Consider the following 16054-nt stretch of genomic DNA (forward strand, 5'->3'; position numbering starts at 1 on the left):
TAAAATATCATTACTTCATTTTCCTCTCCCTCTTTCCTTTCCAGCCCCTCCCATTTCATCCCCTTTCACACCATCTCCCATTAATGGCCTCTTTTTCTTTTTCTTCAATTATCATTGTTATAAATTTATGTCTATATAAATATATAAATAGAAACCTCCTAAGTCTGCTTGGTTTTGCTTGACTGTGTATGACGTCAGGGCTGACCACCTGGTATTGGATAACTGGTTAGGGGGCTCATCACTAGGCACAGTAGTAATTAAAAGCCTGTGCTTCTTTGCTTAAGGGGTAGAATCCGGTGAGATTTCCCTCTTCCAATTTAGCATGTCTACTCATATTATTGACCAGGACGTGTTTAGGCAGTCACTTTTTTATGGTATCATGAATGAAGCTTCCCTGTCAGATTTAGGAGACACAGTCTCGTACTGCCTATTTCTATATATCCCACAAGCTATAAAAACACATGGTATAAAAATCAAACAGTATTTCTTGCCTCATTAAAATTATGTGAAACTTAAATATTAGTGTCCATAAATAATGGTTAGTTGGAACAAAGTCAAATTCACTAATTTGCATATTTCTAGGCTTCTTTCATGCTTTGAGCATTTTTATAGACTGTACAAAGCCTGAAGTTTTACTATCAGCCCTTAAGATAAGGGTTTTGTGACCCTTGATTTGGAACACAGAGACGCTCTGAAACATTTGTTGATGAATGAATGAGTTAATAGTAAACTTTCTACATGCCAGGCAGTTTTATACACTATCCTACTTAATATCCATTTAATAAGGAGACTATCTTTGTCAGTCTTCAATTGCTGTGAAGACACCCAATGACCACAGCATCCCTTATAAAGGAAAGCATTTGATTGGGTCTGGCTTGTAGTTCATTGTCATGGTAAGAAGCATGCAGGCATACTGGCAAACATGGTGTTAGAGAAAGAGCTGAGAGCTCTACTAAAGCTCAAAGCATCACACACACAAGAATCACATACCCCACTCTCATCAATGGACAGATCATGGAAACAGAAACTAAACAGAGACACAGTGAAACTAACAGAAGTTATGAACTAAATGGATTTAACAGATATCTATACATTTCATCCTAAAACAAAAGAATATACCTTCTTCTCAGAACTTTATGGTACCTTCTCCAAAATTGATCATATAATTGGTCACAAAACAGGCCTCAACAGATACAGGAAAATTGAAATAATTTTCAATCAGATCACCACGGACTAAGGCTGGTCTTCAATAAAAACAAAAACAACAGAAAGCCCACATACACATGGAAGCTGAACAATGCTCTACTCAGTGATGACTTGGTCAAGAAAGAAATAAAGAAAGAAATTAAAGACTTCTTAGAATTTAACGAAAATGAAGGCACAACATACCCAACTTATAGCATACAATGAAAGTGCTAAGAGGAAAACTCATAGCTCTGAGTGCCTCCGAAAAGAAACTGGAGAGAGCATACACTAGCATCCTGACAGCACACCTGAAAGCTCTAGAACAAAAAGAAGCAAATCCACCCAGGAGGAGTAGAAGGCAGGAAATAATCAAACTCAGGGCTGAAATCAACCAAGTAGAAACAAAAAGGACTATACAAAAGATCACAAAACTAGGAGCTGATTCTTTGAGAACATCAACAAGATAGATAAACCCTTAGCCAGACTAACCAGAGGGCACAGAGACAGTACCCACATTAACAAAATCAGAAATGAAATGGGAGACATAACAACAGAAACTAAGGAAATTCAAAAAATTATCAGATTCTACTACAAAAACCTATACTCAACATATCTGGAAAATCTGGATGAAATGGACAATTTTCTAGACAGATACCAGGTACCAAAGTTAAATAACGATCAGATAAACCATCTAAACAGTCCTATAACCCCTAAAGAAATTGAAGTGGTCATTAAAAGTCTCCCAACCAAGAAAAGCCCAAGACCATATTGGTTTAATGCAGAATTCTATCAGACCTTCAAAGAAGACCTAATACCAATACTCTTCAAACTATTCCACAAAATAGAAAAGAAGGAATACTACCCAATTCATGCTTTGAAGCCACAATTACACTAATATGTAAACATATGAGACAAGGCTTTCTGGAGTTGTTCATTACCATCTACAGTAGCATCATCAGGAACATCACTAATAGGCAGTGATGTTAAATCTCAGCCTAGAATCACTGGATTCAAAGTTTGAGTGTGGAGCCCAGAAGCACATCTGTTTATCCTTCAGGTTCTCTTAAGAATCTGATGTCTTTGAAGAAAGGCAGAGTCTTGGGCTCGGAGGCTAAAGATTTTGTGTCTTTGCTCAGTGTCTTAGTTGTTGGGTGGCTGTGGAATTCTTCCTAGAGCAAAGGAACAAATGACATCATACACATCATCATTGTCACATACATCCTAACATTGCTGCTTTCTGACGTAGAATGGAAAAGGCAGCTGAGAAGAAACTCGGCTCACTGACTTTCGATATGTAAAATACCTGAAAATCTTCCTTGTTCTTTTAGTTAGTCATTATTTATACAAGGAATGCCAGACTTTTGAAGTCTCATCCTGCTAATTCCCTTACACTTAGATAGGTAGAAATCATAAATGAAAAGAATCTGGAGAGATGGCTCAGTGGTTAAGAGCACTGACTGCTCTTCCAGAGGTCCTGAGTTCAAATCCCAGCAACCACATGGTGGCTCACAACCATCTGTAATGGGATCTGATGCCCTCTTCTGGTGTGTCTGAAGTCAGCTACAGTGTACTTATATATAATAAATAAAGGAATCTTTAAAAAAAAAGAGAGAAAGAAAAGAATCTGCCCTTTAAAAAGGCTGAATGGGCTCTCTTGTCTTTGTTTCTAGGAAAGTGAGCTCTATGGTATGATGGAGGCGCTAATGGCCTTTAACATGCAAGGTACTGTGAAGCCCTATTTCTTCTCGTCACAGGAGATGAACTCTGATAGACAGCCCCTTCCACAGTCTACCCTGTACTCAGCCTTTTTGCTTCCCAGCTCCAGGCACGAACAGGGTTGCTGTCTCCTCTGTGGTTTTTAGAAAACAGGGACTGAGAACTGCATGCCCGGGGTAGCTAAAAACTGCAGAAAACTGCCAGATGCACTCTGCCAGGTATCTGAGTCCTTCCCTCCTGCCTCGCGTGCCCTTCAGCACAGAAAAGGGCTTAATTTTGTACTGGAGAGAACCCAACGTACATTGGTGATGAGGATGCCAACATAAAACATAAGCAAAGTGGCCAACTCCCTTTCCCCTTTTATATCAGTCGTTCCTCTGATAATAATGCTGGTTAAGAAGGGCATAGCTACGGTGCCGTCTGTGGACCATCTATGTCCCCTGTGGGTTCAGTGCCACCTGGGTTGCATGGAACACCATTCCCCTTATGTGCCACATATAACAGATGCATTTCTAAGAAAATGACATCATTCTCAGTGGTTTGTGTGATCGTCACTAGCTTAAAAGCTACAAAGTTCATGAGAAAAAAAAATCATCCCAGTCATTAAGATAGCAAAAAGACTATGGCACAGTAAAGTGATGAGGACGGAAAACATGAGAGCGGTGACTTAAAGTCCCACAGATTATTTTTATAACTCATATCAAATATAATCACAACATTTCTTATTCAATAACTGCCTTTTCATTGGGCAAAAGGCTTCATCAGTCTAAACCCCGGTAAGTGCCACATGGCTGTTGGTTCAGGACACTCAGCAAATGGCTTATTACATAGCATAGCTTGCTACTGTAATTGGATGCCCTCGATGAGTACACACGGACACAGCTCAAAAGCGGCCTTGGAACTAGCTCTGGCCCACTGCCCCCTCCTTGGCTCCTGGCCATGAATTTTGAGCCACCGACACTAGGTTTGAATCTAAGAGAGACCAAGATGACTGAGGTGACCGTCTTTTCCTTGAGGACCATTGTGAACAGAGCTCATTCTTATATGTGCTCAGTAACAGTCAGAGATGGTTCACGATAGGAGTGCACCTTCTCTCCCTGTAATTATTTCTCGCTGTAGGATAAATAGAGATACAGATCTCATTTCCAAAGCTCAACACTCTATTTGGATTTGCTTTCAATAAAATATCTATAAAGTGTCTTCAGCAAGATCCCTACTTAATGGGATTTAGTTGTTAAGCTTAATTCATATCAGATTTACTAAATGAGAGATCACTGTCAACTTATTGTTAATTGAATTCAATAAAATCAAGGTTTCTATAATTAATGTAACTACTTAATCTTTTAGCTCCATGAATGAATATAATTTTCTGAGCATAGGTTTCTTCTCATTCAATGAATTAGTAACATCTCGAGGAAAATAAATGTATTGTGAGTTCTTTTACTAATAACTCTTAATATCAAATTAAGTAAATCCAAATATTTAAAACACTACCTAATGAAAAAAGCAAAACATTAAGCTAAAAATGCTATTATGTTTTGAGTATCAGCCAAAATCCAGTGCAGTAATAATTGAGAAGTGGCTTACTGTAGTGGCTGAGTGACTTTTCCCGAACTGAAGCAAACATGCTTCTTTCCAGTCCATAAAGAGCGGCTCAAGAGAGCTGAGAGCCCACACCTCTGTGCTGGAGACTGTGGAGTCCCACACCATGAGTTTGGGACTACTTTCAGGCGCGTGGGCAGCACGCGGGCAGCGGAAGCGGAAGCTGTGGAAGTCCCGCTTTACCTTGGCTTCCTATAGATGCCTTATCCCTGGAACTTACTCCCCTAGACCCTTCCTACTCCTGGTCCTCCGAGGAGACTCCTCTCCTCCAGCTATCTGTACTGCTTATATAACCTGGAGAGGAGCCTTGTGACTCATGTAGCTTTGGTCCGGCTCCTGAGCCTCCTCGTTCACTGATGCTTCTGAGTCCCCCTCCTCCCTCCAGAAGGGAAAGTTCCAATTCCGAGGATGAACTGTAGGCAGAACAAAATGTGACTGCAGTGCCAGCCCTTGCTTCTGACTCCCTTGGTGCCAACTGCATTTCTGGGCCTTGTTTGTATACATCAGCTGAGAGTATTGGGCGAGAAACAAAGATTAAAGTTCCTCTCAGCGTTAATTCTCTGAGCCTGTTTACTGTAACACAATGTCAGAAAATTTTTCCTTAGTTTTATTTGGAGGATTAAATGTTCACTAGAGTTGATAGAGCAGTTAAATGAACACGCTAGGAGTCGTCAAGCAATCCCTACACCCACTACTTTGTGACTAGTCATGCCCCCCTGCGCTTGGACTTACTGCCCTAATTATCTTAAACAAATTCTACGCATCGGGTTCTTGTTAATAGCATGACCGCTCCGCCATATTTGTGGCTAGCTCCTCCAGGTCCTGGAAGCCGTAATTACTAAGCCATCAGCCAGATCCCATATGCATATGCAGTGTTTTGTCCCAGTGGTGATTTTTTGTAAAACTATGGTAACTATGACAACTGGAATGTGGACTCTGATACAGTACACCATTCTTACCCAAATGCACAGTTTTACTGGACCGTGTGTGTGTGTGTGTGTGTGTGTGTGTGTGTGTGTGTGTGTGTGTGTGTGTGTGTGTGCAGGGGCTATGCAATGTTCTCGTATGTATGAGTGCGTGTAGCTGCCAGCGAGAACAGCGATTGGCTGGAAGCTTTTAATGGACTCTCCACAAGGCCTATTTGTTCCTTGTCCCTTATTTCTTAAACTTTGTGGGACCAGAAATGTGTCTTACCCCCAACACATTCTTGAGTTCTTAATTTGAATGAGGCTGCAGGATATTCTTTTAAAAATTTTCCCTTCTCTGGTAAGGCTGTCTCAGATAATGCATCACCATGGTTTTCTGCAGCCATTAAGAGCTCATTTCCTTAGACTCAGAATGTTTCTGAAAAATTGCTCCGTGATGGAGCCGGAGAGGTGGCTCTGCGGGCACAGACACTTTACAAGTGCAAGGATCCAAACTCCATCACACACAAACGCAGGCATGTGGCTACTTGTAAACTTAGCATTTGGGGATAGATGGAGGCAGGCCCACACATTCACTGACAACTCAGGGTTATCGAGACCCTGTCTCAAGATAATAAGGTGGATGGCAATAGAGGAAGACACTTGTCCTACACATATAACGTGTGTGTGTGCACTCCTCTACCTGTATATTGATTGGTTTATTCTTTTGTGAAGTGTTTGATATTTAGCTTGCTTGCATTTTTTGTAGAATTAATCTTCGTGTATTAGAATATACTCTTTGTATATTAGAAATAGTAACTTAGAGATAAATATGTATGTCTACAACCTAGAAAAATATGTCACACACACACACACACACACACTAACTAAAAGGGATAGTCTGAGATGATAAATAACTAAAGATTATAAACATACAGATACCTGCACACTCTTAAATTATAGTCATAGAAATACTTCAAGTCAAAGAGAAAAGGATGTACTAAAGGATTCTGGGAGCTTGTCACGGAGACGCATGCTCATAATCTTCCTGCTTAGGAAGCTGAGACAATGGGATCATGAGTTAGAGTCTAGTCTGGGCTGTATTGCCAGTGTCTGTCTCAAAAAAAATCTTGAAATATAGGCAAAATGTTAAGTTTAGATAATTAACTATCTAATGTTAATTTAACAACTTTCATCTTTATAGAAAATTAATATATTTATGATTACTGAACATAAGTTGGGTTATGTAATAGGCTTTCCATTGAAGGTATGAGACTCAAAAGCTGCACACACAAAATGTGCAGATTTGACTGTATATTAAAAAGCTTTGTAATAAGGGCCAATAAATAGTTTGCAAGAAAACTGTGTGAAAACACACACACACACACACACACACACATATATATATATATATATATATCTCACATATTTTTCTAGGTTGTAGACATACATATTTATTGCTAAGTTATTATTTCTAATATACAAAGAGTATATTCTAATACCTGAAGAGTAATTCTACAAAAAATGCAAGCAAGCTAAATATCAAACACTTCATGAAAGAATAAAGCAATCGACATACAGGTAGACGTTTGCCTTTGCGAAGACTAAAGAAAGGCAGAAATTCAAGCAAAAACTGCAATTCAAGAACTCATCAAACAGCCACAATGAAAGCTCAGTAGTAATTAGACACGGAAGGGGGGGGACTCACGGAACACTCCACCATGGTGTCCTGTCAGAGCCACACAACTGTGGACTGAAACTAGGGGTCAAATAACTGCAAATAACTTCTTCCCTCTTGTAAGATGGTTTTCTTCAGCTCTGCTGTCCTGTTGGAAAGTCAACTGATACACCGAGTCATTAAAAAATTAGTAGATGAGCAGGGAGAGTGTCACATGCAGTTCTTCTTTCCTTCAGTTTGTAACCATGTCAACCAAGCAAGGGCACCCTCCCCCTCTTTCCCAGAGCTGTTGGCACACCCATATGTACCTCTTCTCTGTCCTCTGCCCCGAACCATGTTCTGATATCGTGTGGCCCTTCAGACTCTCATTGGTTTGCTGTCTTCTGCTATATCCTTGCAGTCTTCATGCCTTCCCATATGCCATTGCAGAACTATCTCATAGCCGGCATTTTTTAAAAACATGTCTTTATTGTGACGTGTTCTAGGTTGATTATGTAATATTTCTCCTGCAATGAAGATCCTAGCCTCTGTGTCCTCATACTCTCGTTTTCCTGTGGTTCAGATTTCCAACAGTGAAACCACTAACTGTATCAGCGAGTAGATCTATTTTGAAATTGAAGAAATACGGACAAACTGTCCTCGACAAAAAGCTGTATCAAGTTATATCCCCAACAAACATGGTTGAACGCCTACCTCTTTTAAGGGTTCTACTAAAGAGTACCATCTATGACAACCAAACCTTTAACGCATGACCCTGGGAGGACACTTAAGATCCAACTCATGACAGGTTGCAATTCTTTTATTATGTTGAGAAACAAAAGAAATTATAAATGTGAAATAACCCAGTTGTGAACCAAAAAGGAAGAACTTGGTTAAAAATTTATTGCAACAGATCTCTAGACCTGCGGCTAAAATTAAATAAACAGAAAAAGAATGCCTCTCTTTTGTTGTTGCATTAATTGTATCTGGAGTATTTAGTTGAATGATTTCTCGCTGATTATTTAATTCCTTGTATTTAATTGATATGTTTACAGATGTTGGGTGACAACCGTTGTATAAATACCTCCCATTGTGACTTGTCTACTGTAGTGTCTCCTAGGGAACTGACTGTGAGCAGGGAGTTAGGGAAGGAGAAACGGATCCGGAGAGCAGCTCCCTCCCGCCTTATCTCCACAGGCAACCGGATTTCATATTGATAAAGTTCACCATCTCTTCTCTAGTTCTTTCTGACTGTTCGTGGTTGCTGTTGCTGTTTTGACGAGAAGCTGAAATGAGCCAAGCCCACTTGCTTCATTCTTCCTACTAATTTAATTTAATTTCAAAGGAGAAATTCTCCAGCACAAATAAGTAAGTGCACACGGTTGGACCTGGCAACCCTGACTCAACATGCCCTATCAGTTGCTTCTAAACTGAAGACACATCCTTCAGAGTTGCCCATGCATGATACAAAAGAACCAGTCAGTGAAGAAGGAGTACTTGGGGAGTGGAATGACTGTAGCCATCTCTGCTCACACAGCCTTGTTTAGCTGCATGGTAGTATGCTGATGACCTCACCCTAAGTCAAGATTTACTGTTAAGCTGTACCAAAGATACACAAGATAACAAAATCGGAATTACTTGGGATCCGAAATACACCTAGCAAACTCAGACTCTTGCAAAATAACTTAATCCGAACGGAACCGGGCATTGTTCATTGTAATGAGTCATCTTTGGGCAAGTGCAATAGAACCTATAGGGGCATTCCATGGCCTCTGTTCAGTTGTTAGGACGGATTTTAGTTTTCACAGCTCTTGCTGCTAAAAATCGCACAGTGGAAGCTTCAGAGTTCTGCTGTAGAAGTTCTCGGTGCTGCCCCCACCCGTACCCCACCCCACTCCCCAGCCCCCTTCTTGTTTCTCTACTGAGAGCTGCTTTGTTCCCCCAAACAATCTGGAATTACTTAATGATGCTAATGTTTTCTGGTTTTACTGTTTACCTAGGACTCAAATGTTAAGTGTTTGTGTGGTAACTCCCTTTTTCTTACCCCCTAGCCTTGAATTTACTTCACTGTTCTCTCAGCCGGGAGAAGCGCTTATCTCTCCCTCTCTGCGTTTGCACTCGGGTGTTGTTGTTGTTGTTGTTGTTGTTGCTGTTGTTGTTGTTGTTGTTTTTATTGTTGTTTTAATTGACAAACTCGGGTTGGCTTAGTCTCTGCCTTTTTGTCCCCTCAGGAGAACTTGGAGCTACCAGTGGATGATTCTGAAGCCCTGGGGCCTGTGGCGGCGGCGGAAGTGATTAGACAGGAGTATCATGTCTTATACTCCTGTAGCTACCAAGTGCCCGTTCTTTACTTTAGGGCAAGCTTTTTAGGTAAGACCATGTCTAATACAGAAAGCGAATTTATAAAATTTACATATAAGACAGGGAGCCCATTTGGAAAATCGTTCCCGAGGGGGGAAGAAAATAGAGGTAAAAATAAAAAGCTGTGAGTGAGGTAAGGTTTTACCAGTAAGACTTCTCATGCTTCAGAAAGAACAGACTTCACAGTGAATGATATCATCCCAGCCTTAAATCTGATCTTCGCATTTCTGGCCTCTTGCCTGAAGGTGACTAAGCCACCTGGCCGTTCTTGACTTTAAACAAGTAGGAACAACTTAAAGCTGCAATGTTTATTTACTTCTCACTTTTGCAGTAAAGATGTCTTTCTGTCTCAAGCAATGCCATTAACTCAAGTTCCTGGGCTTCTTTCACCAAGAGCTTATGGTTATTTCAAGAGCTGTTTATTGGTTGGCGTAAGGCGTACTTAAGACTAGCAGTAACACCTCCGTTAGCCATCTTCACATCTCAAATGCCTCAGTGTCTCGCTGTGCTGTTATTTAACTCATTCTCCTGCCAAGAAGGTGGACACCTTGTCTCCTTGGAGGCCTCTGCTAATGAAGTTTATTTAGTGGCAGCCACATGGTGTCCTCACACTGCAGCTTGGGGAGACCAGGGAGGCCGCTGGGTATGCACTGGCTAAATCAGGTCAGCTTCAGGGTACCTTGCACTCAGAGCTCCACCCAGCCCACCTCTTACCTTGTGTCTCTTTCTGTGCACGCCTTTCTCGGCAGCACTGCCTTTGCAGACTACAAACTTCCGGATAGCTAAGCCATCTGAATTTCGCCAATGATATTTTATTTTTAATTAAAAAGTAGCTTAAGCTGCTTTGAGCGTGTGTTCGGTGGGTTTAATCACTCGCCGCTTTATATTGTTTAATGGTCTCCAGTTTTGCGGGGCTAGCAGTTTAACAAGCACTTAGGATTTAAAACAAGAGCAAATTCTTAGAGACTCCCCGGTGAGAAGATTTTTAATCTGAGTTGCAGTTCCTAAGAACTGACAATTTCAGGTAAATTTTTAACCTGGGAGTGAGGACTGAGGACACCGATAGTTTACTAACTCTCGAACTCTCGCTGCAGACTCATCCATATGATTATTACTAACCTTTAAACATTTGCTTTATTGTAATTATATTTGATTTGGAGTCCAGAGGTTAAAAAGGATTTCTTGCCTGCACGCTGTCCTCTCTACTAAAAGTGGGGGGTGGGTGGAGGAACGCTTTCCTGGATTCTAGTTTGCAGTCGCCCTACCTAGCATCGTCTAGATTCAGAGATGAACCACGGCAGCAGGGAGAGGACACAGGACAGTTGTTCTGGTTCTTCAGTACTGTTCTCTCACATGATCAGTATTCACTGTAAGCAGTTAATCACCAGGGATGAGTTTCCAGAGACAAAACAAGCCCTTTAGCCTGTCAGCATCAGGGATGTGAGGTGTTTCAACATGGCTGCTTCTAGCTGGAAGTGGGTCTCGCCGAGGCTGGCTGATGAGCTCACACTGGTTCTGCGCTTTGCACGTGCCAACAGCTCCCCTCACAGCACGGCACAGTGATTGTTCCTGCAAGTCCAATTATACTATAATGACATTAGTGTGCTTCCTGCATGCCGTTCTCCATGGCGATTTTAGTTCCTAAAACATACGTGCACAACTGGCACTCCTGGTTCTATTTTTAGAATTTTAAGACACCCTTCATTTGTGACTGATAAAGAAAACCAGAGGGGTCATTTGTTTTATGTGGAAATGTATTCCAAACCTCTCGTTCTGTCTTGTATAGAATTGGTTCCTTAGTTCCTTTTATTCTAGAATTCATTTGGTATTTGTTTAGGCACATTAAAATATGGAATCATTTTTCATAAAGAATATTGAAATGTTTTCTCGTGGAGAAAAATGGAAAGTGGTTCTTCGCTAGATCATTCCTTGTACTTTTAAATTTTGCTTTTACCTAACTTAAACTCAGGGGCCTTCTAAGAATGCATTATTCTTCATTTATGAGTCATAATTTTGCACGTATTCCCCCTGGTCCAGTCCTTCTTTTGATGTCTGCTTAGCCTGACTGCCCGTGTGTTACCAATCTAATGATGTGGTGAACGTATTCCTCACGTCTTCCTCTTATTCCAGGCCCAGGTTTTTCTTTGTTTCCCTCTAAGAGAATCCGACCTAGAAACAGGATGGTTGTAAAATTTCTTGCCCAAGGGTCTTTTCTTTCTTTCCTCCCCCCTCCTTTTTTGGTTGTTGTTGCAAAATATAGTTCATTTGTCTGTGACAGAAGTTAGAGTTTCTTTTGCATCTGTTAGTAAAAATCAACTTCTCTGCTTAACTTTGGATTTTTTTTCGATACATTCATAATACATACACACATATACATATACTTAGACACACACATACAAATAGGAAAGTAAAGGAAGGGTTTGGTGGTTCCCATTGAAATTGACCTTACCCCCCTTATCAACTGGTTGAGATTTCTTCTGACTCTGTTTTGTTTCTTGAAATGCAAATCCGCCGTGCTTGGAGTTCCCTTTGCTCCTGTACATGATTCATGTCTGCCAGGCCAGCTTCTGCCTGAGACTCGGCTGACATGCTGACTACCCTTGTTCCTCCCACGCCCTGTATCATGTCCCAGCAGACCATGTCATCACCTCACACTGCAGCCTAATGACGCGTCTCTTTATTTGCCCCCTACCAGATGGCCCTCAAACGTATGAAGAGTAGTGAAGGATATTAGTGTTGATTACCTACGAAGTGAGAAGCATTGATTATGGATCTGTGTTCGGTAGCTGCATGGCATTTTAACACACACACCATGCTCACCGTGCTGATTTTTTTATTCACAGCGTCAACTGTAGGCAAGCATCAGCGGATGCTTACTGGATGAATCAATAGTGAAGAATATCTAAGCGTTTCTAAATAGAGACAAAAGACTTGAATATTGTAATACTGTTCTCACTGTTGGGACAGGTTATAAGAAGTGATGGTGTCCTTTCCAGGAGACCTAAGGTCCACACTATCTCCGTGTCTTTACTGTTGAAGCAGTTGCTTCTCAGAGACTGTAGAAATAGTAAACTAAGGAAAATGGAACATCCTGAACAGCCAAAGCACGGATCTAGCCTAGCTGAACAGCTATCCTAGCTCTGTAAATATGGTTCTTTATTTGATTCTTGAAGGCAGATGGCCAAGTTCATGTAGCCTTTACTTTCGTGTCAATAAGACCCATAGGAACATGTTACCTCCTCTTTTATTTTCCCTATTACTGCTACTACTGCTGAGACAAGATCTCTGTCGTCTAAGCTGCCCTCAACCCCAATTCTCCTTCTGCAGCATCCCAAAAGCTTGCTTATAGATATGGTGTGCACCACCATACCTGATCGGGAACTTGGTTCCCAAAATGATAGCCTAGACGGAAGAGAAGTGAATTCTTCTCAGGGCACTGGTTCTCTTAACTGCTTTTGCCATGGCTGGTTTGGACAAGGCAAAGGTAGTTCTATTTATCATCAAGTTTCTGAGTGAGAGGTTGCTGCCCTTTCCTTCGAGAGGCTGCAGATATAAAGCATAATGAGTCTGGTTTTGAGCAGTGCCTTGTGATTTGTGAGTCCATCCCCACAGAGCGTCTGTGTTATCGCATATGTGTCGATGCGTCTCCTTTTTCTACCGTGTACTTTTGTGGTGCTGGAGTTTGACCAAAGGCCTTGCGTGTGCTGCTTGTGTGCTCTCCCACTTAGCCCGCCCACTGCTTTTAAAGCCCTCTGCATCAGTTGTGTGTACCACGACAAAGATTCCCCTTCTCATCATTTTTATTGTTCCATGGACATTTATGTCCCGTTTTTCCTTGATGAACTTGGCTGGGAGCAAATGGCAAATGTTGGAAACATGGTTTAAAGAGTCTATTTATACCGAATGGCCTTGATCTCACCAGAGTCATGGATTTAAACACCCGTCCTGACACCTTAACTGGAGATTTTTATGTTTATTCCAGATTGAATTCTGACTTATTTCTTCCATTTCCCTTTTCTCTTTCCCTTTGTTCTTAATCTTTATTGAGAAATGGACCAAGTGGTTCTTCTCATTTTCAAATATTTAATTCTTTGGCTGACATGTGCGTTCTTCTTGGGAACTGTTTTGACATATTTCCTTAATTAGTCAGAAGGGCCGCTTTAGAATAGGGACGGAAACATTTCTCCCATTCTGCAACTGAAGTCTGTCTTATTGGCCCAGAAAGCAAGGATATAGAACTTAAAATGCACCCCAGATACTTCCTGTGAAAGATTTGTTCAGTTGTTATGGGCTTAAAAGATGCTCCCAGAGAAGAGGAATGAAAGAAATAGCCAAACAACAGTTTGCTCTCAAAGGTGGGATAAAACAAAGCAAGGAAAAGGTTCAGATAAAGAACAACGAACCGTGTAATTCAAGTGCACAAGTCAGCAAGGTGAAGGAGGAGGAACATTGCTTGGGTCCGGAGCATGAGGAAGCCTTTGGTTTGAAGTACACAGAGGAGACTTAAAGGAAGAAAAAAGATGTGAGTCACAGGGAGTGGAGAAATAGAAGTCAAGGATTTGTAGTTCTATCTCAAGGACCTCAGGGACAGTGAGGGGTATGTGCCCAGCTCTGGGGACAGAGTAGAGAAGGCATGCTTGGCTATCAGTACAGAGCAGTGTGGTTTCGGGGTGTCCCCTTAAGAGAAGAAATGGTTGAAAAGATAAATGTGGGTCAGATTATTGATGAGGTAATGGGTAGGAAGGAGTTGAGATATAACAAAATGAGAAAATGAACTGAATTGCATTTCCTAGAAATCATGGAACAAAAAGACAGATGAATAACTGAGGCTGAGAGCAAAGTGACAGACAGGAATGTGACACTCCGGTTGTTGTCAGCATTATGAAAATCTTAAAATAGTGACCTTCTATAAATGATGAGCTGGAAAGAATGTATTTTGTATTTCCAGGATAAAAATCCTCCCGTTGAAAAGGAGTTATTTAGTAGAGAGAAAAAAAATGGATGAGTCTCAAGCAGAAACTATTTCAGTTAATTATCACAATAAGCAGAAAATGGAAAATAAATTGACAGATAATTTAACTTAGAATCTCATCTGATTGTAACAACCTTTAGGAAAGCTCATTAATTTGTACTGTATGTAAGCAGGAGCAAGTCTAGCAAAAGTCCCATCAGCAAACTAGAACAAGAATTTGGTGAATCAAAAACAGAGTCTAGGGGTTGGGGATTTAGCTCAGTGGTAGAGCGCTTGCCTAGGAAGCGCAAGGCCCTGGGTTCGGTCCCCAGCTCCGAAAAAAAGAACCAAAAAAAAAAAAAAAAAAAAAAAAACAGAGTCTAGGGATTGAAATTGGATGTGAGGAGAAAACGGTGAATGCTATGAAAAATAATGAAAATGTGAGTTAGCTAATACAAAGATGGACAAACTGAAAAGTCAAAATTATAGAGAAAAGTTAGCAAGAATGAAGGAGTGGGGGCTGGAGAGATGGCTCAGCGGTTAAGAGCACTGACTGCTCTTCCCGAGGTCCTGAGTTCAAATCCCAGCAACCACAAGGTGGCTCACAACCATCTATAATGGGATCTGATGCCCTCTTCTGGTGTGTCTGAAGAGAGCTACAGTGTACTTATATATAATAAATAAATAAATATTTTTTTAAAAAAAGAATGAAGGAATGTTGAGCCTTGTAAATATTTACAGTCCTCTGAGGACTTAGGGGACGGTAGGGCATGTTATAGAACATGATAGTAATAGAAAGAAAAACCCCCAAGTTTATTAATTATACACACCAAGGGGAAAGCGATATGGCAGAGTTAACTGAGCCACTTGGAATAGCGCCTAAGACCACGCATGCGTCATACTGCGTGGAAGGGGCTGCTCAGGGAGGAGCCCACATTCTCACCTGTGAGCGGCTGCATTATAGCTTCTGGGGCATGTGAGTATCTGTTCTTCCCAGTAGAGGAAATCCTCTTCTACTCCACACCAAAACGAAACAACCAGCACGCAGCAGCAGTGGCACTGTGAAATGTTTATAAAAGCACCGGAACCCAAAGCCTCGCATTGCACCGTGGCACATGGTTGCAACCCCAGGGCTGGACTTGGAAAGGGAGGCAAAAGGATCAGAGTTTAAGTCCAGCCTCAGCTCCTTGGCCTATTTTTCTATTATTAGACAGATCATTTAAAAACAAAATGGGTCTGCTAGGCTACAAAGATGGCTCGATACTTAAGTATCTGACTTGGTTTCCTAGCACCTACACGTTGGCTCACAACTGTTTGTAGCTACAGTTCCAGGGAATCCAATGCCCTCCTCTTCTTGCCTTTTGGATGCCGGTCCCACACATAGTAGGTATACATACATACATGCAAGCAAACAGTCATACATAGAAACTGAAAGTAAATATTTTCAACAGTTCAGATTTATGAAGCCACTAAAGCCCTTTAAACATGCTCTATCAGTAAGAAGAAAATAATGGGAAATGACCAGGAAAAGCAGAATAGGACTTGGAAATGGATGACAGAACCAAGTGAAGATAGTGGGGCCCCAGTAGTGATTGCAAAGTGAAGCCCTTTGGCTTCAGTGGTGAGGAGAGATTGGCCTTCCACTTGGTTCATAATTTTGGAAATATGCTTGTATAC

At 41.2% G+C, this 16054-nt stretch overlaps 1 protein-coding gene across 1 annotated transcript in view; it reads left to right on the forward strand.

The window, feature by feature from the left end:
• The first annotated feature begins 2876 nt into the window (after nt 1-2876).
• The window catches only part of Atg10 (autophagy related 10), a 124527-nt gene continuing 111349 nt past the window's right edge, over nt 2877-16054 (forward strand). Inside the window, exons 1-3 of the mRNA XM_032897052.1 lie at nt 2877-2907; nt 4541-4674; nt 9297-9435. Of these exons, the coding sequence (XP_032752943.1) occupies nt 2877-2907; nt 4541-4674; nt 9297-9435 (304 nt within the window). The remainder of the gene's footprint in view (nt 2908-4540; nt 4675-9296; nt 9436-16054) is intronic.

The sequence above is a fragment of the Rattus rattus genome, chromosome 3, assembly GCF_011064425.1.
Source record: "Rattus rattus isolate New Zealand chromosome 3, Rrattus_CSIRO_v1, whole genome shotgun sequence".
Taxonomy (NCBI): domain Eukaryota; kingdom Metazoa; phylum Chordata; class Mammalia; order Rodentia; family Muridae; genus Rattus; species Rattus rattus.